Raw genomic sequence first — 27,734 nt, 5'->3', positions numbered from 1 at the left:
ATCCAAAATTTAAAATTTTTTTAGAAATTAACTTTCGGTTTGATTGTGATCTAATTCATGATCATGACTGTTGTTCATTTCAGTTTTGACATCTGTCTGATCTAAAGTTTCTTCTTTATCTTTCTCTCCTTTCTTCTCTTTATCAACTGGAATCAAAGTAGTTGAATTAAACTTTTTCAAACTCTCTCCAATGATTCCCAGTTTTTCATCTCCCAGGTCACGTGACTTGAAGTGGTGTCCACGTTTATGCTGACTGTCATCGCCTTGGGTTTCCAGTTCTTTCCGCCGCAAGGTTTCCACATCAATTTTGTCAAATAGCCAAAGTGACTGCTCTTTCGTTGAGGGAAAGAGGGATCGCAACACTGGGCTTTTTTCCCCGACAATTGATTTGATTGGAGCTTTTTTGACCAAATCCTTCCGCGCTTTGTTGGCCTCTGCGGTTGCTCTGAAATGCAACCAAATATTGAAGAACTAGTTTAGTTGTTGCAGATTACATATCATAAAATGTTTGTCAAATGTTAGTTACATTAATCTTGTTATAGTAAGAAAAGGAGTTGTTTCCTATGGTTTGATTTGTACTTTGCTAGTTTTTCGGATTTTCTCGGAATTTAGTAATTATGATCCGAATTTGAAATGAGTGTCTCTAGCTTTGACTAATTTTGAAGACAAGGAGCGAAAATTGTTAAAGTTATAGGTGTTAATTATCTGAAATTGATTAATTAGTAAAATCGTTTGAACTTGCGCAATAAAAGAACATTTAATTTAACAACGGTAAATAAGATCAATTAGAAAGTTGTTTAAGTGTATGATATCTGCAAATGGGCTCTGCGGGTTCAGACTATTCAATTCATTATTTCGTTTTTTGATGAAGGCCCCGTTAACTTCGTTTCCTTTTTATAGAGAATTCGTTTTGATATGACATTTGATTACATTGGGAGAATAATGCGACTAGCTGGGAGGACTTAAAATTATTTCCCCGAAATTTGAAAAAAATGGTAAATTTATATAAAACCAAGCAATTTTTTAACCGTCAATACATCATGTTTTAAGAGAAACAAAAAGACAATGCAGCTATTGATGAAAGAAATAAACCAAAACCAGATCTTACGATTGACAACCAGACTATTATGATGGTAATAAAGTATAAAAAAGGAATTTTGTGCAAACGAAATTAGTCTTAATTTTCTACAAAAAAAAGCAATTCTTTGTTCATGTATTTTTTCTGATTCTGACAACCAGGAAAACCATAAGCAACTTTCAAGTGAGTGTTAGGTCTCAGATGTTGCTTAGCGTTTTATTCTGTCAGAAAGTGCTGACTTCAAGCGTACATTTTTGTTCAGACCCCTTTTGAGAGGGGAGAAACTATATACTCAAATGGTTTTTTTGTTCAGACAATTTTGGCCAATCGATATATTCATCGTAGAGAGTTGAGACTGGTATCATTAAAAAGCTTGTCCAGCGTAGAATTTGGAAGTAAAAGAATTTATTGTGATTTTTGTTTTTTACAGGGAGTTATCGAGGTTAAAACTTTTGAGAAAATAGAGTGAATTCAGTCGATTTTATTCACATTTTCCGGAATTTTTGACTAAAGTTTTGCTAATTTTGCTAAAATTTGTTAAATTTTTTTAACGAAGTGTTGTTGATTTTATTTTTAAAGGCAAAAAATATTGTCTGCTATTTTTATTTAATTTTTTTGTCAAAAATTCTGGCTAAATATTTCAAAAGTCAGACTTTTTCATCAAAAATAGCCAGAAGTAAGTTTTTTTAGTCCATTTTGATTAAATTTGCAAGAAATACACATCCAAACACCACAAAGACAATCTCAGTAGACTCAGAAAGGGGCTCTAATTACTTGAATTTCCGTTGCGAGTGCTCCGTAATTAAGAATTCGCAGTTTTTTTGCTAACTTTACTCGTTGAATATCAAAAACGCAGCATTTGATTTTGATTTTTTAAATAACAAAAAACCTATATATGTACAATATTTGAAAAATTAAGTGTTTCTAATGGACAAACAGCATTAGCAGAGCTAGTTTTGGACCAATCCTGGAATGTTACAAGCCAAAAAAAATTCTGATTGTAGTCAGTCTGTCTTTTTTATAAAAAAAAATATGATCTTCTTTATTTTAATTAAATAACAGAACATTTCGTCAAAGCTCATTAGAGATAAATCTATTCAATTTCTAGTTAGCTCCAAATTTTGCATCTAGTTCATTGCTTGAAAGCTTATGGTCGTTTTGACTCAAAATTATTTGATTTTTACAAAAAATAATTGCTTATTGAACTTTGTCTCCACTTTTCTCTTAATTTGGTCAATTTGTAGCTTAGTGTCAGCCATCAAAGAATGCTTCTACTTTTCATTCAATTAAAATTCAAAATTTATCGCGGTTTTTTACCTAAAATTATGGTTTTCTGGCTTTTATACTACTAGATTTCATAATTTTTTTCCAGGTGTTTGCATTTTCTTCACGTTTTCTAGTTTTGTCACATCATCACGTTATTGACAATTCATATATCTCAATTTTGGCGTTCAAAATAAGACACAATGAATAATATTAAAATCCTTAAGGATATAGACTCTGGTTTTAACGGCTTCGACAATACTTTCTCAAAGATTTTAATTGAACTTTTTATTTTTGTCTTTAACAATCGTTTTTACATTGTCTTTTTAGTCTTAGGAAATTTCCTGTACACTTACCCACTTCATTGGTTTCTCATGGAGAATTTTTGGGGCCGATCTTCTAATATTAGTAGATAGCTGATGGTTTTCATGACTTCGAAAACAATTGTTTTCCAAAATAAAAAATCACTTATTATTCATAGTCTGTTTGTTTCCTAGTCTCGTTATTTGCAGGCCAAATATGACAATATTTTTGTCAAGAAAGGTGTCAAAGGGATTGGTGTTACAAAATCTAATGTTTTAAAAGAGTTCGTTATGACTTTACTGGCTTCGACACCTGTTTTTCACAAAAAAAGTAAGTTAATTTTTGATTTTTGTCATGTTTTAGGTTTTTTGTAGACGCAAGATATTTTGTGGATAATTGCTGGTCTCAAGGTTTCTTTTTCAAGAATAAACGAACCTATTCAATTGTTTCTTTTTGTAATTAATGGCTTTCATAACTTTGGAAACTTTTTTACTAAATTAAAACCATTATGATTTAATTTTGCCTTTCTTCTTTTTTGTCTAATTGTTAACTGGTTTCATTAATCAGAAGTCTCATAAACCTTATCGATGTTCGAAGAAGGTGCAATCGATCATGTTTTGAGGGCCAAAGCTTGGCTTTACGGCTTCGATAGCGTTTTCTGGCCAAATTTTTCGTGACTTTTTGTTGTCTATTTGTTGTTCTTTTTGTAACCGCAAAAAGTTTGAATACCGACACTTCTCATTTCCCATTTTCAGAAACACTGGAAATCGTAAACTTATGGGATTTTTAAGTTGATTTTTGTAGTTGTTTTTAATACTTTGAAATTTTTTGTTTTTAAAAAAAGAAGAGAACTTTTCAAATTTTCTGTTTTTTGTTCTTTATTGTCTTATCGTTACCATGCCTTATTATGGACTAGTCTCAAATCTTTTCTGGTAAATTACAAGTTATTTTGTTTAGTTTCAGTTTTTTCTGGCTCTATTTTGACTTTATTATTAAGTTTTGTTTTTTAAAACGGACATAACTTTTTTGATCTAACTAATGTCTGTTGTTGTTGTTTGATTTTGCTGTTCGTTTTGACTAGTTTTCTTAATTTTGGCATTTCATCAATCTAATGCTTCATTTTTTACTTCAACGAGTTATTTTCTTGGGAGGTTATCTTTGCGTTTACACACCATTTTTTTAAAAAATACTTTGATTTTGTCGTTCGTTTTGACTTGCTTTCTTAATAATGACTGATCTCATATCAATTTAATGCGGCATTTTTTACTTCAATGAGTTATTTGCGTTGAAAACTATCATTGTTCATACGCATTTGGGGTTTTCTATCTGTTCCTCATTTGGTAGACAATTATGCCAAAATTGTGGATGAGCGGGGTCGGAACCTTATGTGCGATCGCACATTACCGAGCTTCCTTGTTGATTTTTGTGTTCAGTTGAAATTATTAATCGGAGGTTGTTCTCAATTCGCTTTGGATAACTCTATCTAACCTCAATTTTGGAGGCCATCGGTAGCTCTTAAAAAAGCAAGTTTTTTCGTTGAAATCTTAACATTATACTTTTTGGAAAATTAGCCAGAATTTCCAATTTTTTCCAAAAATTCGGTTGATTTTATATACCAGATCTACAGAATTAGATAAGCTAGTAGAAGAAGTTAGAAGTTAGAGGAGGTCACTCATGTGCAAATGTTGACAATGAAAAATTTTCTTCGGAAAAAGAAAAATTCGAAAATATCTCTTCAACGAGCGATTTATTTTTCAATGGTAAGAAGTGTTTATTAATGGTGCCGCTGTTGTATCTCTCGGCAATGGTATCGATCGACTGGACAATTAAAACTGGGTAACATAAAATTACTAACCACTATTTAATAAACAAAATTTAGGGTTGAAACAACAGCGTGCAATGATGACTTTCTTTACACTAAGATCTATGAAGCTTGAGAATAAAATTTGAAAAAACGTGTCAGGTTTTTCTTTAAAAATTACATTCAATATAAAAATGTTTCCAGAAAATAGGTTTGTCAGGTTTTATTTTTGGCTGACATACCTTTACATTTTTAGAAACAATTAGTTCATGGAGAGCAGAAAATTAGACCAGCTGAGTGACATAATGCGTAATTTGTCTCGTTTTAAACATTTTAACTTATATCGCTCTTCCTTTTGGAATTTTCTGTTTTTAATGCATTTGATAAATGAATAAATGCATTTGAAGTTTGAAAATCAAACAAAAAGGAAAAAAATCTATAAAAAGATTTATATTTCTTCATTAAAAAATGAAAAAAGTCTCTTCGCAAAAAAAAACCAAGCTAGTATAAAATTGCAACCCCTATTTAAAAAGAATTGGAACAAATAGTAATGCTATCCGAGAAATTCAGGATCTATAATCTGACGTTTTTTAAGAAAACCAAAATGGTCGTCAAGATGTTAAGAGATCTGGGCGAAATAAAAAAATATTTGATCATTCATTGAAAAAAAAAGATCATATTTTATTTTTAAAAGATTACTTGATATGTAGAATTCAAATTTTGTGTTCTGAAGCCTCTTGAGTTCTTATTCTACAAATCTTCTATATTTTATAAATTTTGTGATCTTAAATGATGAAGAAAAGTTCTTCTTATCTTATAATTTTACTAGACAAATTAACAAAATTTTTTAACCAGAGTATTTCTTTTTCTTTATAAATTTCTGGATATTTTCTTTCTCCTATAATCTGATTACAGTTTTGCGACCGCTTTTCCTAGCATCTGGTGTTACCACTTTTGCGCTAAGCCAAATAAAAGATGTCTCGTTTGGTTTTATACCAACACAGTTCTAGTCAGAAGAAAATCTGTCTCAGAGGAAGTCCTATCAGATCTTAAACAAAAAATTTTCTCGTCAGCAGAATTTTTCGTAATCGTTACACGGTCTTAGAATGTTTGGCCATATGGAACAGAATTCTGGCATAGAATCCAAAAACTATTCCGCAAATTTTTCGAATGATGATATACCGTTCCCACCTTAAGTATGAAGTTTCGGACATTCTGGCTCTGTCCATGAAGGTAGTGTGACCTGCAGCCGCGTGTGTCCTCGCATAGGAATTGAAGTGGTCACTTTTCAGAATTCGGCCCATCTCTTTCTTAACTGAGTCCATATTCGGTCTCTGAATACAGCAAATGACTCTTGTTTAAAAAACCAATTAAAAAGTTGCCCTATGAAGAAATTCAATTAGCATTTTCGATAATAGAGATACGCATATAATTATTAAATACGACCAGAAAACTTAAAATCATATTAAGTGAAACAAAACTTTCATTGAGCCTTTCTGTCAATTGCAACTAGTACTGGAATAATTTTGAGAAATGAACAATCGAGCCACGTTTTTTAAGAACTGGAAAAGGCGCATTTTGGTTTTTGTTTGTATGTTACAAATTTCTCTCCCATATTTCTCGTATTCTGTATGTGCGTATTTGTATAGAATTCGCTAGGCTAAGGTGGTGCTTAGCGATATCTGACCCGAACATTTTGCACGTTGGGACATATTCCTGTCATTAAACAAACTGAATCTTCAATAAAACTGCTCTTGCATTAATATATTGTATCATATCTACCTTGAAGCATATCCAGACAACATAGGCGCAGAAGTGGTACATTTTCTCAAATAGAGCTCTGTCTTTGTGCAGTGCACTAACTCTGCTCCTCCCACACTCCATGTGATGCAACTCTGGTAACTCTAGACCTATAAACAAAAAACGTTAGCTAAAAGTGATACCATTCTACTAAGCAGAACAGCAGGTTTCTTGATAAACATTTAATTGCAGCCATATATGGAGAAAATGCATAGACATGACTTCAATTAAGTAAAAAAAGAAGCCCCAGGTTGAGATGCCAGACCAAAAGTCGATATGTCCAGACCGTCCCAGACGAAAAGCACCCATGTCAATACTTTATGCGTTCAAAAATTTTTGTGCGATCATCGTGCGTTCAGGAAACCCCATGTCTTCACTTTTCTTTGGTTAAAATTTACAAATCTATTTTTAAAATTAATATTTTTTACTGATTTTAGAAACAATATTTTAATGCAAGATTGGAAGATTAGGAATTTTATGAAAATAAACCCTGGAGTAGCTACAAATGTAAAATGATAAATACAATATTAATTTAGTGTATACTTTTTTTTGCTACTGTATTTTACGAATTTAGAGATGTTTATACCGCTGATGAAGAATTTTTCTTTCGCTTGCTTTTGATATGATAAGTTGTTTTAGTCTGGAATTTTCTATACTAAGTCATTCTTCCAAGCTTAACGTTGTAAACACAGGAGAATTTTCACACAGGAGAAAATTAGTGAACTGTTCCATATAGTACCTCTTTTTAGTATGGTTTGTCAGAGGCAACCATCTGCTTCTGCTTTCGGTAATTAAACTTTATCGTGTGCCAACCAAAAACTTTATTGAAATCATTGATGTACTTTCTATTGCTGTCATTGATATGCTGAAAATATGAGAGCCAAAAGAATTATTTTCTACAATTTCATTGTTATTTAACTTCTACGCTAGGAAAACTTCTACAGGTTTTGCTCAATACTTTTTGTCAGCAAGAAAAACTCACACGTTGCTTAGGATTTTTAATCAAAACCATTAGGGTTTAATTTTTTCAAAAATCTGGCGCAATATTGGGTTGAAGATTTCTGCCAAACGAAAGAAAACAGCACCTGATTGTTCAATTATATCAAGATTATTAGGGCTTTAAATTATGGAAAATTATAACTTCTTAGCAGAAGTCACAGTCATTCATTTTTTTTGGACTGAATTCATTCCTTGGTTCAATCATTCTAACGCAAGATTTACAAAAAAATTTTTTCTAAACGTTCAAGGAAGTGAAATCAACCTATAATTTTCAATTTTCCATGTACTGACATCGATTGTTAAGCCTGGACCAACGAAAAACAAAATTCAAACTTTTTAGCAGAACAATTTCATATACGAGAGTGTTAAATACGATTTCTAACGGTTTACTATTATAGTTTTAGAAGCGTTGTCAGCCCAATTAGGAAAGTTTTTTGGACCAGGAGACTCATCATTATCAAAGAATCTAACTGCAGCGCAAAATTCTATTCGGGTGCTTGCTGTGAAAACAAAATCATCTGTAACATAATTGTATAAATATAACTCTTGGAATGTTATCTTTAAGCAAATTACAATACTTTTTTTATTTTTCAAAAATTTTTGCACAAACTCCATTTGATGACGCTCTGGTAACTTTAAACCTATACACAAAAAACGTAAACTAAAATGATTCCACTCTACTAAGGAGAACAGCAGATTTCTTGATAAGCATTTAATTGCAGCCATATAAGGAGAAAGTGGTCAGTCTGCTCAGAGTACCTGCAAATAAAGTTAAATTTTTGGACTCTTGAACGCGCTGGATATAGCTTTTAGTTATTGCTGCAATCAGACAATTTACTTAAAACGGCTGCGAATACGGGTTACACTTTAGTTGCTGCAAAAGAACAAATAAAATGGGCTGCACAATCTCAAATGTGAAAAAAGAATATATTTTGTGTCACATCTAACTGAATGGTTTGGAGTTTTTTCCATACTGATGAAGAAATCTCTGAAGTGGTTGGTTGTGATAGCTGACGACAGATGTTTCCCATTTAAAGGATTGTTTTTTGCTTTCAAAAAATTAATACAGTCAATATCCGTTATTGGAGTTTCCGGAACTGAAACAATGCGCCATGTGAAGTTAACATTAGCTTAATAGTTTTAGAACTTAAACAGACCAATCAGAGCGGAGTCGCTTGTGGACTGCGCAATGAGTATGGATAATTCGAGGAAGATAACAAGAAAACATATTGCACAACGAGAGGTTCCAACAACATCAGAGAAAATTATTTGATAATGTTGGGTCTTATTGCTAGCCAACGAATACATTATTAGATCTTGTTTGCTAGACAAGACTTCAATCAGGTTAAAAAAGAAGCCCCAGGTTGAGATGCCACACCAAAAGTTGATATATCCAGACCGTCCCAGACGAAAAGCACCCATATCAATACTTTATGCGTTCAAAAATTTTTGTGCGATCATCGTGCGTTCAGGAAACCAATGTCTTGACCTTTGTTTGGTTAAAATTTACAAATCTAATTTTAAAATTATTTTTTTACTGATTTTAGAAACAATATTTTAATGCAGGATTGGAAGATTAGGAATTTTATGAAAGTAAACCCTGGAGTAGCTACAAATGTAAAATGATAAATACAATATTGATTTAGTGTATACTTTTTTTTGCTACTGTATTTTACGAATTTAGAGATGTTTGTACCGCTGATGAAGTATTTTTTTTCGCTTGCTTTTGATATGATAAGTTATTTTAGTCTGCAATTTTTGTTGCCAAAGTCATTCATCCAAGCTTAGCGTTATAAACACAGAGAAATTTTCCAGAAAGATGTCAGCTCTTAAATTAGAGACATGTATTTGAGCACCTTTTTGATTCAATCGCATTTCACCAGTGCTTGCTTTGCTTTTCGGTTATATTTGTCTTCCAACCAGAATTACTTCAGTAAATAAAAAATTTTTGTGCGCAGAAAATTAGTGAACTGGTCCATTTAGTATTTGTTTTTAGTGTGTTTTGTTAGAGGCACTCATCCGCTTCTGCTCTTGATATTCACACTTTATCCTGTGCCAACCGAAAATTTTGTTGAAATCATTGATGTACTTTTTATTGTTGTCATTGATGTGCGTAAAATCTGAGAGCGAAAAGAATGTTCATCGAATAAATTCATTGTAATTCAACGTCTACGCTAGGAAAACTTCTACAGGTTTCGCTCAATACTTTTCGTTAGCAAGAAAAACTCAGATATTGCTTCGGAGTTATAATCAAAAACCATTAGCGTTTAAATTTTAGTTTAAAATTATAGCGCAATCTTGGGTTGAAATTTTCTGCAAAATGAAAGAAAACAGCACCTGATTCTTCAAATATATCATGATTATACATTCGGGCTTTGAGTGATGACAAATTATGACTTCTTATCAGAATTCACTGTCATTGATTTTTTTGGACCGCCTTCATTCCTTGGTTCAATCATTTGAGCGCAAAATTTACAAAAAAAAAATTTCCTTACGTTCGAGGAAGTAAAATCAATCTATACCTTTTAATTTTCCTTGTACTGAAATCGTGTGTTGAGACTGAACCGACAAAAACAAAATTTAAACTTTTTAGAAGAGTAATTTCATATACGAGTGTTAAATACGATTTCTAATGGTTTACTATTATAAGTTTAGAAGCTTTGTCATTCCAATTAGGAAAATTTTTTGGATCAGGAGACTTATTATTATCAAGGGATCTAACTGCAGCGCAAAATTCTATTCGGGTGCTTGCTGTGAAAATAAAATCATCTGTAACATCACTGTATAGATATAATTCTTGGAATAATATCTTCAAGCAAATTACAATACTTATTTTATCTTTTCAAAAGTTTGTGCCACTAGATTGATTTTAACTGATAAAGGTAATTTTAGTCCAATTCTTTTTCTGTCACGTTTTCACTGATTTGTATTTGGGGGTCACTTGGTGAATTTAATAGCAACACTCACTGTGTGCTTCGTTTAGTTTCCGATCAAACAAATTTTTGCTACTTGAACATTTTATGCCTTTGCTCAGGTGGGTTGCTCATTGAAAGTTTGAAGAGTCGCATTCTTTGGAATTTAAATCGTTTATTGTTGCTTTCTTTTGTGTGGCAGTCACGCTTGATTTTCCAAATTATATAAAGTGCCGATTTAGTCGTTTTATATATTTGTGTCTTTGGCATTTCTAAGAAGTTGTCCTTTGCTTTCCTAAAATCAACTCAAATTTTGAAATAATAGTTTGGGACAAAATTTTGATTTTCAGTTGTAATTCTGTTTGTTTTTATCTAATCAGTTTTCTTAGGTCTGTTTTTGATGCATAAGTTTGATCTTAAATCACTATTAAAACATCAAATTATGCCGGTGGCGAAAAAATTTGACCTTCAAGTACTCTAGTTTGACTATAGGAACCATGATCAGTAAAATTTGAAACTTGATTCATAATACGTGTTGAAATTTCTGTATTTGATGATGTGAGGTTCTAATCCCTTTAAAATTCATCCAAACAACTTTTTTCAATCCAGCACAGTTTAGTTTAATCACCAAATAACCATACTTTGTCTGTAGTTGATTATGCACCGAGTACTTATTAATTAATTAATTATTAATTAATTGTTCCGACCCCACTTGTGGGGGGGGGGGAGGAACTATATACTCAAATGGTTTTTTTTTGTTCCGTGAATTTTGGCCTACCGATATATTCATCGTAGAGAAATGTGCGTGGTATCATTAAAAAGCTCGTCCAGCGTAGAATTCGAAATTAAAAAGATTTTTTTGAATTTCGTTTTTTTTCGAGGAATTATCGAGGTTGAAAGTTTCATGTGAACACTGGATATTTGGTTCACTTTTGTTCACTTTTACCGTAATTTTCTTTCGAATTAACGTTTTTTCTGCGAAAAATTTAATTCAAAACTAGATTTCACGCCAAAAAGTAAATCAATTTTAGGTTTTTTATAGACGAAAGGAGATAATAAATACTAGTTCTAGTCTTAGAGGGAAGTTTAATATATAAAAAAATTCGAATTAGGTTTGGGAGCTCTTTTTTTAGAAAATTTTGCAATTTTTTTGTTTTTTCAAGTCACCTAGAGACTACTAGACAATTTTAATATTGAAGTTCCGTTAATGACAAACCTCTTTTACGATCAAACGAAGCCCAATGAACAAAAAATTTTTTTCGAAGGGATCGCTCATGTTTTTTTTTTGGACTCGTATCTCAAATTTCGTAATCTCAAATGAAATTTTGATTTATTTTTGAAGTTTTACTAAAGTTTTATAATCCTATGGCATAAACGTGTTGACTAAAGGTGCAATAGTTTTGCTAATGAGCATTAAGTGAACCTATCTAGTGCTGTGAGTGGACAGCTAATGGCTGTTAAGACTTTGAAAATAAATTTTCGAAAGTTTTTTTAAAAATTAGTAAATCATAAACTTAGTTTTGTGAACTGTAAGTTCGTCTCAGTAAAAATAGAATTGAACTCCTTCATACCACTGCAACATAAATTAAACTCATTGGTGGCTTTATCAAATAACTATTGGTTATACGTCTTCAATGCCACAAGATTTCAAATTTTTTTCAAAATTTTTTTGGACATTTCGTTTTATTGGTTCATTTTGAAATCTTATCACGTCATCCTAATACTGATGGCTACATCTTCCTTTAGTGAAGACGTCCAAAGGATCATAGATAAAACTTTCTCAGAAAAAAATATGGTTTAATTGGCTTCAACACTTTCTTCTCCCATTTTTCTAAAGAAAATTTGGTTTTTGCCTGTATTTGTTGTTTTTTTCATAGTCATAAGACATATTGTGATGTCTTATTGAATACCTAGGCATCATAAACATCCTTGTATTCACATCGTGGCATAGCTGAGCGTATTCATTGAATTCCTATGAAAGCTTTTGAGTTTAATGGCTGTTAAGACTTTAAAAATATATATATTTTTTGAACATAAATCAATCTTAAGCTTATTTTCGTGGATTGTAAGTCAGTCTCGGTAATGACAGAACCAATTTTTTTCTACATCAGCAACAATTTATCTAGTTAGCGGTTTTGTCTTCTAACTATTGGTTTTTTTTTACTTCGGTGCACGAGTTTTCATAATTTTTATAATTTTTGGATTTTTTTAAGTAATTTTGGTTCCTTTTGAAATCGTATTACATTCTCCTAATATTGATAGCTCCCATTGGCTTAATGAAGGCGTTCAATGGATCGTTGAAAAAGTTTCCAGAGAAAAAAGCTTTTGGTTTAAATAGCTTCGACACTTTCTTCGCTCAATTTTCTATCGAACTTTTGGAGTTTGCCTGTTTTTGTTGTTGTTTTCATAGTCAATGACTTGTTGTAATGTCCTATTGATAAATTTTGAATGACAAACATCCTAGTCGTCACATCATCTAGGCATAATTTAGCGTATTAAAAGCCTTCCGTTGAAAGCTGTAGAATTTTTTGACTTTGATACCATGGGTTTTCTCAAAAATTTCGTGGTTTTGATGTATTTTTCGTTGCCATACGACTTATTGTGATGAGTTATTGATGTCACATGAATGAAACTTATGATTGCTGTTTCATCGAGATAGAATTTAGTGTGTTTTACTAACTTAAAATGTAGCATTTTTTTTTTAAGTTCAAACATCTATTTTTGTTATCTCTTCATTTGGTTGACAATTAAGTCAAAAATGTAGATGAGCTCGGGTCAGAACATCATGTGCGAACGCACATTAACGAGCCGCCTTGTTTGTCTAGATATTAATTCGTCAAAATGTCCTAATAAGATTTCAGAACTGATTGGTCTTGTAGTCTTCTCATTTCTTTCGTAATTATTCGAAAAACTCTCATTATTACATTGATATCATCAAGTCGAATTGATGAAATTACTTCAGGAATCGAGATAGTAACATCCCACGCCTCACTCCTGCTTTTGATGATCGTGTCATCGAATAGAATTTGTGTTTCGATTTTAAAAACTTCAGAGATTTCTACATTTCCGTTTAATCATATTTCCGTTGGAAATGTACTAGTTTTTTTCTCTACAAGTTAATTGAAAATCCCAAAGAAACTATAACTTGTTATTCAGATTAAGCGTGTACGTGCGTGCGTGCGTTTGTGTGCGTGTGTCTGTGTGGATATGTGTGTGTGTGCGTGTGTGTGTGTGTGTGTGTGTGTGTGTGTGTGTGTGTGTGTGTGTGTTTGTGTGTTTGTGCGTGGATGGGTCTGTGGGTGTGCGTTCATGCATTCCTCTTTTTGTTGTGTGCCCATGAGAAAGCTATAAATGAGATAATACTGAGTATTGATACAGACCGAGTATTAGTATAGAGTAGTTGAATCCGAGTGTCTTTTCAGAGGAGTGAAGATTCCGACTGGCCTCCTCTCTGGCCTTTCTCTCCACTGCACTCATCTCTGCCACCATACCCCTCGGCTGGTTGTCTATCTCCACTATCTTCAGATACCTACACCACAATACAACATACAAAATCACATGTGCTTTCGTAAAAGAGCTATAATTAATGTACAAGGATATTTGTTTTAAGCTAGGGTCGTAAACAGCGAGACGAAGTAATTAGAAACAAACATGAATCTTAATTTGGACCGGAACGAGTCTCATTTAGAATTTTTGATCAAACAAGTCAAAATCATGTCATGGCAGTAGAATTGAAAACTAAATTTTGTCAAGGATATCCACAGCCATAAGCGAAGTTTCATTTCATTTAGGAAGAAATTCAAAAAAATGGGTAGGAAGGAAAGACAAAGCTATGTCCCTCAGAGTCTCACTTTTTCTCTATTAACAAAATTAGAAAAAAGGTTTCGGCTTTGCAAAGCATCGCTGGGTTAAAAAAAAGCCAAGTTGTTTTTCATCTCAAAGAGTGTCTCACAGCTTATGACATCTCAAAAAGAGAAGATAAACAAAATGAAAGAAAAGACAGCAAGAAGTTTTCCGAAAAAAATTGGAAGAAAACAGAAAAACAGCTTACTCAAAAGACTACAACCTATAAACCACTCGTAAGAATTACAAAAAAGGATCTGATGTCAAAACATGAAAAAAGAACTTTTTAAAAACAACTTGGACAAGAAAAATTTTTAAAAAATTAAAATATTACAAGGGCACCTAAAACCAAAGAAAACTTCGGTTAAGCAAATGAGATGATTAGAAAGCTCGCACAACAATAGACTAGTCATTATAGGTTAAGATACTTGACTTAGGTTAAACAAAATTGAAGAACTGCGAAAAAATTTGGAGGAAAAATTAAAAATTTCAAGATTTTTGTCATATGAAAAATAATTTAAGACAACAAAACTTTACTGAACTGGTACCTAAGAAATTTGCAATAAGTAATAATGGTATCTAACAAGTATGTAATAATCATTTTTTTCAATTCCTACTAAAAGCAGAACAAAACAAAATGCAAAAAATGTCTAAAATTTATTTTATATCTGCAAACTAATCGAAAGTCTCCAACCCTTATCAAAACGACTGTAAAAATATATTAATTTCATAAACAGACCCCTCAATAAAAAAATAAATTTAAAAAATTTATGAAAAGGTTTAAAAAGCAGCATTTCAACAACAAATTTAACTTCCTTACAGAAATTTTCTTAACCTTAATTTCCTGCTCTCTCGAAAACAGCGGTATGAACAAAATAAACCAATCTCTTTTTGCTCCAATCTTCAGTTTCTTTCGATATCCAAACAACTCCATTTTTTTTGTTGCGTTTTATTTCCCGGTTCAAAGTTCACAACAAAAAAATTGATTAAAAAAGACACTTCTGCAATACTCCTCATCTTATGGTAATATGGAAAAGGGCATAAACATTTTTATTTTATTTTTTTTGCAACGCTTGATTGGGAAAAACTTTGTTCAACATCACTGCCTTTAGTATCCTGGTGTTTTAAATGTTTTATATACGGAGAACAGTCAAGAAAAACAATTTTCTGACTCCTCTTGATTTCACCTTTTGGAACATGAGAGTGCTAAATTTTGGAACAGATTTCTTCCCATTACCGAAAAATTTATTTGACAAAAGTTTCGGGTAGATATTAGCTGTTGCAAATCAAATCTTCAATAACCTATGAAAAAAAAACATTTGTTTGTTCTGAGTAGCGCAGAGTCATTAGATATTATCAATGTGATGTCTACTTCAACGTAAAATATGAATGCATTTAATTTGTTTGAAAGTGACTTATTAAATGAAAATCCAAATGGAATACGATTAGTTGTAAAAGAATTGTTATCGTAAGAAATCAAATGCACTACTTCAAAAAAAACATATACAACTTTGCTTCTACAAATTATATGGAAACAATCTAAAAAGATTGTGACAGCATTAAAAAATGAGTGCGAACATAAATACAGTTTGGCAAAATGGTGGCCGTCATTTCCAATAAAGTATAAAGTTTAAAATTAGTTCCGTTCAGTCCACAAACAACAAAATGCACGCTTGTTACGTACAGAAAAGCTAGAAAAACTTTCTAATTCTTTAAGTGCAAATCTGAAACTTAGTTGTGGAAAGGAAACATTTGATTTTCTCCCAATTAAAACATCGAGTTATTCTACTTCTTTTCTTGCATGTGTTCCGCTCATTTATAAAGGTAACCAATTAAACCATTAAATCTTGATATCCATAACTCTTAATGAATTAGGACATTACCATTTATTGTTCCGGCCCCTTTTATTCAGGGGGGGACTATATACTCAAATTGGTTTTTTGTTGAGTCGATTTTGGCCGATCGATCCAATCATCGTAGAGAGTTGTGAGTGCTATCATTAAAAAGCCCGTCCAGCGAAGATTATAGAAATAGAATGATTTTTTTAATGTTCGCTTTTCACTGGGAGTTATCGAGGTTTAAAAGTTTGTGCATAGGAGACGATGATCTGTTGTTTTTTTTCACGTTTTCCGTATTTTTGATCAAATTTTAGTCAATTTTGCTAAAATATGTTAGAATTGTTAAGGTAGTGGGAGTAACATTGTCTTTAAGGATAGAGGAGGGCTACCGAATTGCTTGATCGCCAAAATGAGTTTTTTCGCCACAATTTATTATGAGTTTCTCAAAATTTATCTTTTTTCTTCAAAAATGGGATCCAATAAGGGTTCTTTTAGCCCACTTTCCTTAAATTTGCTGGAAGTATACATCTTAAAACTGGGTTCAAATACATTTTAAGCTGAGAAAGAGAACTAATTATATTTCCAATGGTTTAGGAGTTATCTGGAATAATCATTTTACCAGTTTTCCCAAATTTATGTTCGATAATTATACAAAAAGCGTTATTTATTTTTGATATACTGAAAAAATTTTCTTAATAATTAATATTTTTCACAACCATTTGAACAATTGATTGTTTTCCTAGCCACGCAGAAATATCAGGGCTGATCTCCATTACTTATATTGATTTGAATTTTTTTCTCTGTTGCTTATATATTTTGGCTGATGACTTGGACCATTTAATTTCACATAAAAGTTGAGATTTTTACAGTGTTCAATTTCTGTGTTTCCTTTTGTTGTCAATTCTCCGTAGTCCTTTTATAAGGTAGACCCGATATTCAGATGGGAACCAAGTGATGATTTAGAGTTTTTGCAGATAGAATCTTATAAATATAACGCCTTGAACACTGCGGTGTTGTAAAATTGTTTGTGAAAATCTGGCTTCTGCCTGCATTTGTTTTTTTTCGTAGTCTCGTAACTTAGTCTCAATAATCACCAGCCCCATTGGTTTTTTTTGCATGTTGCAATTTGATTCATATCATTTGGTTGAAACTTTGTGTCTGCTATGACTTTGGAAAATATTTGTTTTCAGAGACATATTCATATTTTCGAGATTCGCAATTAAGAATTTTTCTTCAATCGATTGGTAGCTTAGTCTATGTAAATACAAGTCACAGCCTGTTTCCAGTGAGCTATAAATACTATTGGTACTAGTTTCAATTTCACATATTTTTTTATCGGCTTTAGGACTACTGTTACTACGAGATTTCATAATGTTTGAGATTTTTTATTTTTGTACATTTTAAACGTTTTTGATTTTTTTTCTGAAACGTAATAGTATTTGTCTCATTGGCTTTGCAATATTGCATAATTGAACATTTCTAATGCTCACAGTGACAAGTTGTTACTTTTAACGGCTTCATTGCCATTTTCCGCAAAGTTGAATAGAACTTTTTAATTTTGCCGGTATTTTTCTTTCTTTTTTTAAAATCATATGACGCAAGCTGGATAATGACAAGTCTTAATTGCTTCCACGGAGATATATTTGAATACTTTAGTGATTTCAGCTAATTTCTAATGATAATAATTACTTTGAAATTAATTGTTTTTAAAAGTAGAAACGTATTTTTGAACTTCGCCCCTGTTTGCTCTTTTTTGACGAAATGTTACACAATCGATTGAGGACAGGTCCCATATTTTTTCAAATGACGTATTGGTTAATTTGCGTTGTTTAGGTTTCATGTGAAGCAAGTTTGATTTTGTAAAGATTTATTTTTATTCTATTATTTTATTCTATTAGTGGTTTTTGAATGATGTATATGGTTTTGAAAGTTTTCTATCTCTTCATTATTTGGTGGCCAAGTAAGTCAAGAATGTGGATGAGCGGGGTCGGAAAATTATGTGCGTTTGAACATTACCGAGCCTCCGTGTTTATGGTTTATGTTGTCAAGTGGCTAAAGGTTGTTTATACCATTGAAGAAGACAGAACGAACAATCACTTGAAACAAACAACTTTAAAAGTAAAAACAAAACAAATTTTTCTCAGCAACGATGAAATATGAATAAGACGAAAGCCAAAGTCTCCAACCGCTCATGATATTGACCAAATATTAGTGAATTTTTTAAACCATCATTACAGAAACAGAGAAGTAGTACAATAAAAGATCTTTGAAACACATCAGATATGTTAACGAGGACGAAATATTTTTGACAACAGATCATTTTCGTTTTGATTATGAGCCTTTGTTAAGAATTTCGCGACGTTTCGTTGCTATCATTGTAGCAGAGGAAATAGTTTTTGGGTAGACAGGACGTCACAGGGAGCATGGCCTTCTTGTCAAGTGACAAGGACCTACGACAGTCTCTGGTCAAACTACGAGGCCCTGTAAAAACCATCTCAATGGTTGTAAGTTGTAAACAACGATGATTTACGAGGCCTCTTTTTGAACCATTTATTTGTATTCGTCGTCATTCTTTCGGAAAGAGATGTTCCACGGAGCTCAAAATCCTTGAACTGATCAACACTTGATAGGAAAAAATTGCACATCAGTCATCTTTTAACATGACAAAATGTAGAAAGGAAAGCGAGCATGTCAAAGCCTAGTGCATCGCATATTTTCATTGGGTCAGCAGTTCGACTGAGATGTAATAAAACCAGGTGAATTCGTGTTTATTTCCGAAGAATGATTATTGATATTTGACTAACGTCAATTTTTGTAATATATATGATACTGCTGAGTTTTGCTGAGATCCGCATGTAAATAATTTTTTACCAGCTGACAGCAAAAATAGTTGACCTCCACTGAAAGACAGTCTGACTGTTTTGTAGTTTTGCTGCATTTTTAACGTCAACTTTTGACGACAGTGTAAGGGAAGCACGTAATCAAACAGTTGCTTGTCTATCCCAACATTCTAGTATAGCATAAAAAATTACAATTACGCAAAAAATTAAGCGTGTTATTTCGCACGATAATTTTCTTCGTGATTTTATTAGGCTTGCTAGGTATTGTCAATTCTCGCAGCGCACTTACTCGTTGAAGTATCTGAGAAGACTGACTAAGAATGTGTGGAATGCGTGTGAGTTGATTAGATGTGAGAACTCTGCAGTGAGAGAGACCTCACTCTGCATGAGGGCAACCTCCTTCACATTGTCCAATGTCACCTTCTGATCACTCTCAACTGTAGTCTCTTTCCTAAAAAGACCCCAACCTCACCTTCAGCTCACAATTATAAGCCCAGGCTGAGGTCCCAGACCGAAACCGGATATGTCCAGACCGAAATGAACGCACGAAGGGGGTGTCGTGCGTTCAAAATTAGACGGTCTGGAAACACGGATGAACGCACGATGGTCTGGACATGAACGCACGATGGTCTGGAGAAAATATATTAAAAAAGTGCTGCAAATCGATGGCACTATTTTTACACCTACGATGCATCCCGCAGATAACAATGAAATAATTGAAAACAATCAGAAAGTTTAGCAAAGATTTATCTCAAATTTCAGACAAAGTTATAGAGAAAAATATGAAATCGCAAAACAGTTTGTTAATGGAGAAACCAAAAAAAAACTTTTTGCCTAAATCCCAAAATAAAATTTTCTGATATTTTCTTTACTTTTGTCTCCTTTCAACACTTTCCAGTTTCACTTGCATCCAACTGATTTTTTTTTTGAGAAAATGCAAGTATAATTTGAAAGTAGATTACGAAAAGATTTCAAAAACCTAGGTTGGGGGGAGTGGGGTTTCGCTCAATCGTATAGAAAAAGTGATTTAAAAACAATTTTTTTGATAAACCTTAAATATCTGGATTTGTGGAATTTTGGAACATTCTCTGTCTTCATCTTCAAGGAATAGCACTGCACCACAGGATGTAATTTGTTTCGGTCTGGTGAACGCACGAAAGTCTGGACATGAACGCACGATGGTCTGGACATGGACGCACTAAAATTTTGGCGTTGAACGCACGAATTTGATTTGGAGCGCACGATGGTCTGGATAAGAACGCACGAAAGTCTGGACATATACCGGTTCGGTCTGGGATGGTCTGGACATATTTGCCTTTGAACGCACGAAGAACGCACGAAAAGTTTTGAACGCACGATAGTCTGGACAAAGCCACTTTCCGTCTGGAACGGTCTGGACATGGGCACTTTGAGTCTGGGACGGTCTGGACATAAGCACTTTCCGTCTGGGCCTGTCTGGACATATCCCCTTTGGGTCTGACACATCAGCCTGGGAGTGCACGCCCACTAATGACAAAATCAGAATACCATAGTTGTTTTTCATCCGATCCAACCATACTGGAATAACCTCTGATCAAATTTCCAGGCGGTTTAAAAAACCACGGAAAAACCCACGGAAAATCCACGGAAAAAACCACACTTAATTTTAGATAGGAAATAAACTCGCACGGAAACAAACCCCCACTTGACTATTAAAGAGCTGCAGATTTAGCGCGTTTGGCCATGCTTCGGTCCGTGGGACTTGATATGAAAGTATTACAACCGAACAAATTATCCCGACAAAAATTCTAGTTTACAATGAGCTTTTTTCCCTGGGGGTTTTTCCGCGGGATTTATTTCTTACGAAATGGCCTGTGTTCAAAGTGCTCTGAACGTCACAGACCAACTGCCGAAAAATTTGACGTTATCATAGCGTAGAACAGCATAAATACATGAAGTTCAATTTAGAAAATGATAGCTCAGAAAATTCGACCTGCTCTGAAAAATCGCTTATTTAAAACCCACTTCAGATGTTGAGCGGTAAGACTTGAGCATGACTCTGTTATTAAACAAAATTTTATGCCGAGGAAGTTTTTCAAAACGTTAGCCAGCTGTTTATACAACTCCACTCATGACAACACTCGTCAATAATATATGTCCGTTTTGTATATATACTTTTCAGTTTACTTCAATTCTACGAGTTAATCATTACCTGGAGAGGTTGGGCATAGCAATAGGCTGTCCAGGTATGCGGATGCCCTGTTTCCTCATCATTTCAACCAGTGCATCTTTGCCCGTGAAACCTCCTCCCCCAGTCCCACCTGTGCCACCACCTCCACGGAGGGATTTGTTACGACTCTTCTCTAGATGGGAATGGGGCACGTATTTTAGCCCTGGAACGACAAAAAGCAAACATCTAGCTTGTCTCGATACATCTGAATTTTACAAAGTTATGCATGCCAGTTGATTGTGAACCAAAAAACCATTTGCTGATGGATGCCATGTTTTTGAGTCGTTTTTGCACAATTTTAAGTGAATCTTAGCAAATTTTAACAAAACTTAGTACTAAAAGACAAAAAAGATAACAGGTTAGCTATGAACCAGACCAAAAAAACTGGAATGGGTTGAGCACACCAGATTAATCTGCATGTATGGGCGAGGTCAAGCAGATCGATAATATGTTCGCACTCAGAGCTCGGTTAGCACGGGGCAGCCCCCCCCTTTGCGATGTTGACATTAATCATCTCAATAAATTGTTTTTCTTAAACAGCTGGTACTGCTGATTACGATAAAGAACACATTTTTTCCATTTAGGACAAAATCCCTAAATTTTATCCTGTTTCAAAAACTTTTAAGCGTTTTTTGCTGTAATACATTTCCTTTTGCTACTACTTATATACGAATGATGACATGAGCACAATTCAACATTGCAGGAAAAATGGCACTGCTCAGAAAGAAAATTTCTCAACCAATCGATTATTGGACATTTTTAATTCAATTTTCTTAGATGCTTCTCGCATGTGTCAACAGGCAAACTTTTTCATGGTATAGCTTGGAAATTAAAACTAGATAAATATAATTTATCCAACATAATAAAAACAGCTATTTTTGTGGCTCCAGCACTGCTGTAATTAGATCCTCGTCTCTTTTAAGTTTTTATGGGGGAAAGGTTCAAAAATCATATCATATCCATTTTTTCAAGAAAAAGGAGAATACCTTTTTTTGTATTTTTGGGAGAAATATGTACGATTGCAAAAACACGAATACTTTAAACTATAACGATTTCGAGTAAAATCATACTTAAATTTTTAACACACCTTTTAAAAAGAGTACCTTTCTCTACAAATAAAAGTCCAAAACACTGTTAGGTAGCAGCGCAAATAAAAATGGGTTTTGCATTGTTTTCCTGTGCAGCATAGCAATTATGAACTAAATATTTTGCCCTTTTTTATCAAGTGACCAATGTCTACAAAATTCCGTGTTTTAAGACCAATTTTTGTTATTATAGTTCAACAAAACTTAGTACTAAAAGACAAAAAAGATAACAGGTTAGCTATGAACCAGACCAAAAAAACTGGAATGGGTTGAGCACACCAGATTAATCTGCATGTATGGGCGAGGTCAAGCAGATCGATAATATGTTCGCACTCAGAGCTCGGTTAGCACGGGGCACCCCTACCCCCCTTTGCGAGCTTGACATTAATCATCTCAATAAATTGTTTTTCTTAAACAGCTGGTACTGCTGATTATGATAAAGAACACATTTTTTCCATTTAGGACAAAATCCCTAAATTTTATCCTATTTCAAAAACTTTTAGGCGTTTTTTGCTATAATACATTTTCTTTTGCTACTACTTATATACGAATGATGACATGAGCACAATTCAACATTGCAGGAAGAATGGCACTGCTCAGAAAGAAAATTTCTCAACCAAATCGATTATTGGACATTTTTAATTCAATCTTCTTAGATGCTTCTCTCATGTGTCAACAGGCAAACTTTTTCATGGTATAGCTTGGAAATTAAAACTAGATAAATATAATTTATCCAACATAATAAAAACAGGTATTTTTGTGGCTCCAGCACTGCTGTAATTAGATCCTCGTCGCTTTTAAGTTTTTACGGGGGAAAGGTTCAAAAATCATATCTTATCCATTTTTTCATGAAAAAGGAGAAAGTCTTTTTTTGTATTTTTGGGAGAGATATGTACTAATGCAAAAACAAGAATACTTTAAACTATAACGGTTTCGAGTAAAATCATACTTAAATTTTTGACACCCCTTTTAAAAAGAGTACCTTTCTCTACAAATAAAAGTGCAAAACACTGTTAGGTAGCAGCGCAAAAAAAATGGGTTTTGCATTTTTTTCCTGTGCAGCATAGCAATCATGAACTAAATATTTTGCCCTTTTTTATCTAGTGACCAATGTCTACAAAGTTCCGTGTTTTAAGACCAATTTTTGTGATTATAGTTTTAAGCGTGTGTGGAAAGAGTGACACGAGGCTATTTTAGTTCAAATTTGCTTAAAAGCACTCCTTTCCCATGGATACAATATTTAATTACAGAAATTAAAGAAAGCCTAACTGGTGATTAATTTCAGACATGTCCCTCTCAATAGTAATTGTGAATTAAGAAGACTATCATTGGCTTTAAAATTACGCATAGAACTGTTCACACGAACACTTAGGTCTTTGAATTTCATCTCAAACAGTTACTAATAAAATTCGGATAAAAAATTTTTAGTCTAATTGCAGGGCAAAATGTTTTTTTGCCACAAAACGCAAAGTTTGTTAAAATTTGCCTTAACAGACACTGGCCATGTAATAAATCTAATTATGTGACATTGACTTTTTGGCTTTTTGGTTTTAATGACTTAATTTATTATAACATTAGTTGACATAAACTAAAAGTTTGAGGAAACAAAAAATTTCATGACGGCTTAGTTACTTTCTGTATTGGTCTTCTTGAACCACATTTTCCCAATACTGCTAAATCGTCGGTGAGTGAACCTCATGGCCTTAAAAGTGGTTGGACCAAATGATACCTGCCCGGGTCGAGAAAAAAATCGGAAAAATATGTAAGTTAAGCGGTGAAAAGTCAGTTTTTTCACCACAAACTTTGTACATTATTTTGCGATGAAATGCAGTGAAAGCGGTGAAACTATGCAAATTCAGCGCTAGAGTAAGCGGTGATGTGACAAAAATTAACCACAAATCACAGCTAAAACATGTAATTTCACCGCCCTTACAAGTGTTCGAACCTCTCACCTCCTGCATGTTTTCCACCTCTTCTTCCACTGTGCCATCTCTCACTAACTTCTAGTGTTTTTTGTTTTGAATATAAATCAAACTCTTCCTACTTTCTTCTGTAGGATTTGCGTTGAAATTACATGTTTTAGTGGTGAAAAGTGGTGATTTCTTGTAATTTCACCGCTTACTCTAATGGTGAAATTACATAAATTCACCGATTAGAAAAAGTGTCAAAAAGATGTCAGAATAAGGGTTAGTTTAAGTGAGAGGCTAAAATCTAACAATTCTTCCCTTACTCCCGATTAATTTCACCGCGTTTTTTGTTGATCTTACACAATTTTAACAATTTTTTTCTGAGCGGTGAATTTATGTAAGTTCACCACTAAGTTGAGCGGTGAATTTGTGTAATTTCACCACATTCACTGCTTATCTTAAATAATTGTGACACTTTTTTCGAAGCCATGAGTTTATGTAATTTCACCGCTAAATTCAGCTGTGAAATTTTGTAATTTCATTGCTACCAGGCGATAAAGGTTTTTTTCATCGCATTCACCGCCTGGTTTGTGTAATTTTACCGCCTTCACCGCTTATCTTACAACAATTTCCGCATTCACCGCTTATCTTACAAGAATTTCCGCATTCACCGCTTATCTTACATAATTTTGCGTTGAATGGCGGCGGCACCTCGACCCGGTTGGTAGAGAAAGTTTCACGTTCTAATTGATTGCAGAAGTATAATCGATAGGTTTGGAGGTGCTGTTATTTTGTCCCAAGTTTTTTGGAAGTAAAGTTACTATTTGCCAAGAGAACGTTTTTTAACTTCAAATTCATGAAATATCACGAAGATGAAAACGCATTCTGTTTTCAAGGTCAATCTCGAAATTTTAGCAGAGAGGTGGCGAACAGTTAGTTTTTGTATCAGAAATCTTGATGGCCGCAGGAAATCATTCCCAAGATGATTGGAAATTATGAAAAATAATGAACAAATAAACAAATAATGGCGCGTAATTTATCTTTGATAGTGCCACTGAAAATGTTGAGTCTCTCACATTGAACCTTCTCTCCCCCTTCCAATCAAACTATACTCAGAAATATATCTCCAATCAAGATATAAACGTTAACTATATCCTTCCAACCCCATCGTGAAAAAATTCTCATACATTGATTGACTCATTACGTGTATTGCATTAAAAGTGGTGTGTGTAAATGTGTGTGTGTGTGCGTGTGTGCGTGACTATGAGTGTGTTTTTTGTGAGTGTTTTGTGTATGTGTCTGCCTACCTCTGTGTGTGTGCGTGTGTGTATGCGTGGGGGTGCGTGTGTGTTTGTGTTTTTCTGAGTGTGGGTGTATGTGTGTGTTTTTTCTCTGTGTGTGCGAATGTGTGCGTGGTTGGATAGTGTGTGAGTGTGTGCGCGTGTGTGTGTATGTTTGTGTGTGTGTGTGTGTGTGTGTCTGTGTGTGTATGTGTGTGTTTGTGTGCGTCTGTGTGGGTGATTTTCTGTCTGTGTATGTGTCTGTGTGTGTGTCTGTGTGCGTATATGTGTGTATGTCCATGTGTGTATGTGTGGCTGTAAGTGTGTGTGTTTTTCTGTGTGTTTGTGTGTGGGTGGGTGGATGGGTGCGTGGATGCGTGGGTGTGAGTGCGTGTGTGGGTTTATGTGGGTGGGTGGGTGGGTGGGTGGGCGAGTGTGTGTGTGTGTGTGTGTTTGTGTCTGTGTATGTGTGTGTGGGTCTGTGTGTGAGTGTGTGTTTGTGTGTGTTTCTGTGCGTGAGTGTGCGCGTCTTTGTGTGTATGTGTGTGTGTTTGTGTGTGTGTTTGTGTGTGTGTGTGTGTGTGTGTGTGTGTGTGTGTGTGTGTGTGTGTGTGTGTGTGTGTGTGTGTGTCTGTGTGTATGTAAGTGTGTTTGTGTGTGTGGGGGGGGGGTTGTGTTTCTCTGTGTGTGTGTGGGGGGGGGGGGGGCGTGTGTGTGTGTGTGTGTGTGTGTGTTTGTGTGTGTGTTTGTGTGTGTTTGTGTGTGTGTGTGTGTGTGTGTGGGGGGGGGGGGGTTGTGTTTGTCTGTGTGAGTGTGTGTGTGTGTGTGTGTGTGGGGGGGGGGGGCGTGTGTGTGTGTGTGTGTGTGTGTGTGTGTGTGTGTGTGTGTGTTTGTGTGTGTGTGTGTTTGTGTGTGTTTGTGTGTGTGTTGTTAAACTATCAGATTTTGAAGCTTTGTCTACTGGGGTGAAGGAAAGAGTCCCGAATATATTTACAAAAATTCTGATAGATAATTTTGCGTATCACCTCTTAACGGGAAAACTCAATACCTGTGGAGTTGTCTTTCCACTCCCAGTAGCCCTCAATTGGCATCGCAGAGGACATAAGAGTGGTCACGTGATCTCCATCTACTCCTGCGAACAGACCACTGTTGTTTCCTCCCCCTATAGAGTAGCCCAGCTTAACGGGTTCGGCTGCCATCTCCATTGTTCGATTAAATGTTCAGGAATAAAAGAGTTGAAGTGAACTAACGAACTGGAAAATTACAAGTGATAACTTAGGTAATGCCCTACTTGATAACAGTTTATCCAAAACAAATTATAAACAATACTTAGATTACAAGTAAAATATTGGTTAGCAAGAATAATAAACTAAAATATTACCTATAAAATAATGAAAAAGTTAAAATATACGGGCTCAAACAGTGAGTACTCACAAAAATATTATATTCTTATCAATCGTATCATATTGTCACATTAACTCATTGAAGATGTTTTTGTCAGGTCGTGAAATGATTGAAGATCATATATTATTGTTATATCATTGTTTTTGTTCTCAAAATCCGGATAATCTTCATAAGATCAAGTATATCAGTTTAAATGCTGCACATGCACAGTCTTGCTCAATAGTTAACATAAAAGGCGCACATTTTTGATAACAGTAGTATGCAAATGTACATGTTTAAACGCACGTGCCGGTGGCTACGTGTTATTCCTGTACGTTGTGGCAATTTTAAAATGATACGTTTTGAAAACGGATTAAAATTGACAAAAAATTGCTTCAAATCTGTCTATTGTCATCAACATTGATGCCCAGTGGATTATTTGCCATATGTGCACTATTTACCATCTGTGCCCGATACTGATTCGACATGGTTAAGAAAAGTCATGCAAGTATTCAGCCATAAAAACATCAAAAATCGTGAAGAACAATCAATTTAACAAAAACTAGAAACTGGAAACAGATTAATTTATACTAAACCAATGTAATCCTTTATTAATTCAATGATCAAATAAATCTCACCAAGTTCCTAAGGCGGCCAACGTAACATTCTGGCGCCCAACGAAAGGATGGACAGCTAAAATTTCCTTCTCGAGAATTTTTCTTCTCGTGATCAGGGTAGAGAAGGAAATTTTAGACAAAGACCCATCCCAACCAACCCAACCCGAGGCAACTCATCATCGCCCAACCCAACAGAGAATTTATATCTGGGACTCCCTTGATGATTACCTTATTCTTATTTCCTTTGACTCTGGTGATTCGCCAGTAATTTCCCCAGCGTTGTTTTTTTCTCGCATCTAGAGAACTTTTTTCCGGACGTGTTAACAAATTGCAATAAATTTCAGCCATTTGTTTTATTGCTCCGATACCGCCATTAAAATTTTATTTCGCTATTGGAAAAACCAACAATTCGTACCGTGTGTTTTGGCATAAACCTCGGTTTATGTCCGGATTTTACTGTGGTTATTTGGTATATTTTGAGTTTATCATTCTGGTATTGGTATTTGATGGTATCCGGTAAGGTTCGGTAGGCTTGGTAAGGTTCGGTAATTATTGGTAAGGTTCGGTAAGGCTTGG

General features: G+C 34.1%; 1 protein-coding gene across 1 annotated transcript; it reads right to left on the bottom strand.

Annotated features, from left to right (window-relative positions):
* Positions 1-3: 3 nt before the first annotated feature.
* LOC142340962 (protein phosphatase 1 regulatory subunit 36-like) lies at positions 4-26,871 on the bottom strand. Its single transcript, XM_075391761.1, has 7 exons — positions 26,207-26,871; positions 20,869-21,049; positions 18,967-19,128; positions 13,537-13,685; positions 6,228-6,355; positions 5,637-5,779; positions 4-445 (listed from the first exon to the last, which is right to left on the bottom strand). Exons 1-7 carry the CDS (start codon positions 26,361-26,363, stop codon positions 28-30), a joined length of 1,338 nt encoding a protein of 445 aa, XP_075247876.1. The 5' UTR covers positions 26,364-26,871; the 3' UTR covers positions 4-27.
* Between the last annotated feature and the right edge of the window lie 863 nt (positions 26,872-27,734).

The sequence above is a fragment of the Convolutriloba macropyga genome, chromosome 6, assembly GCF_964194025.1.
Source record: "Convolutriloba macropyga chromosome 6, txConMacr16.3, whole genome shotgun sequence".
In the NCBI taxonomy this organism is placed as follows: domain Eukaryota; kingdom Metazoa; phylum Xenacoelomorpha; order Acoela; family Convolutidae; genus Convolutriloba; species Convolutriloba macropyga.
This window is presented reverse-complemented; position numbering and strand designations above follow the sequence as displayed.

Excerpts from the sequence above, each read along its gene's own strand:
- LOC142340962 (XM_075391761.1), bottom strand. The coding sequence starts at position 26,363 with ATGGAGATGGCAGCCGAACCCGTTAAGCTGGGCTACTCTATAGGGGGA. Across the intron at positions 6,356-13,536 it reads CTACTCTATACTAATACTCG|GTCTAGAGTTACCAGAGTTG; the intron begins GTCTGTATCAAT and ends TTTTGTTTATAG. Across the intron at positions 5,780-6,227 it reads TTGTCTGGATATGCTTCAAG|AGACCGAATATGGACTCAGT; the intron begins GTAGATATGATA and ends TGCTGTATTCAG.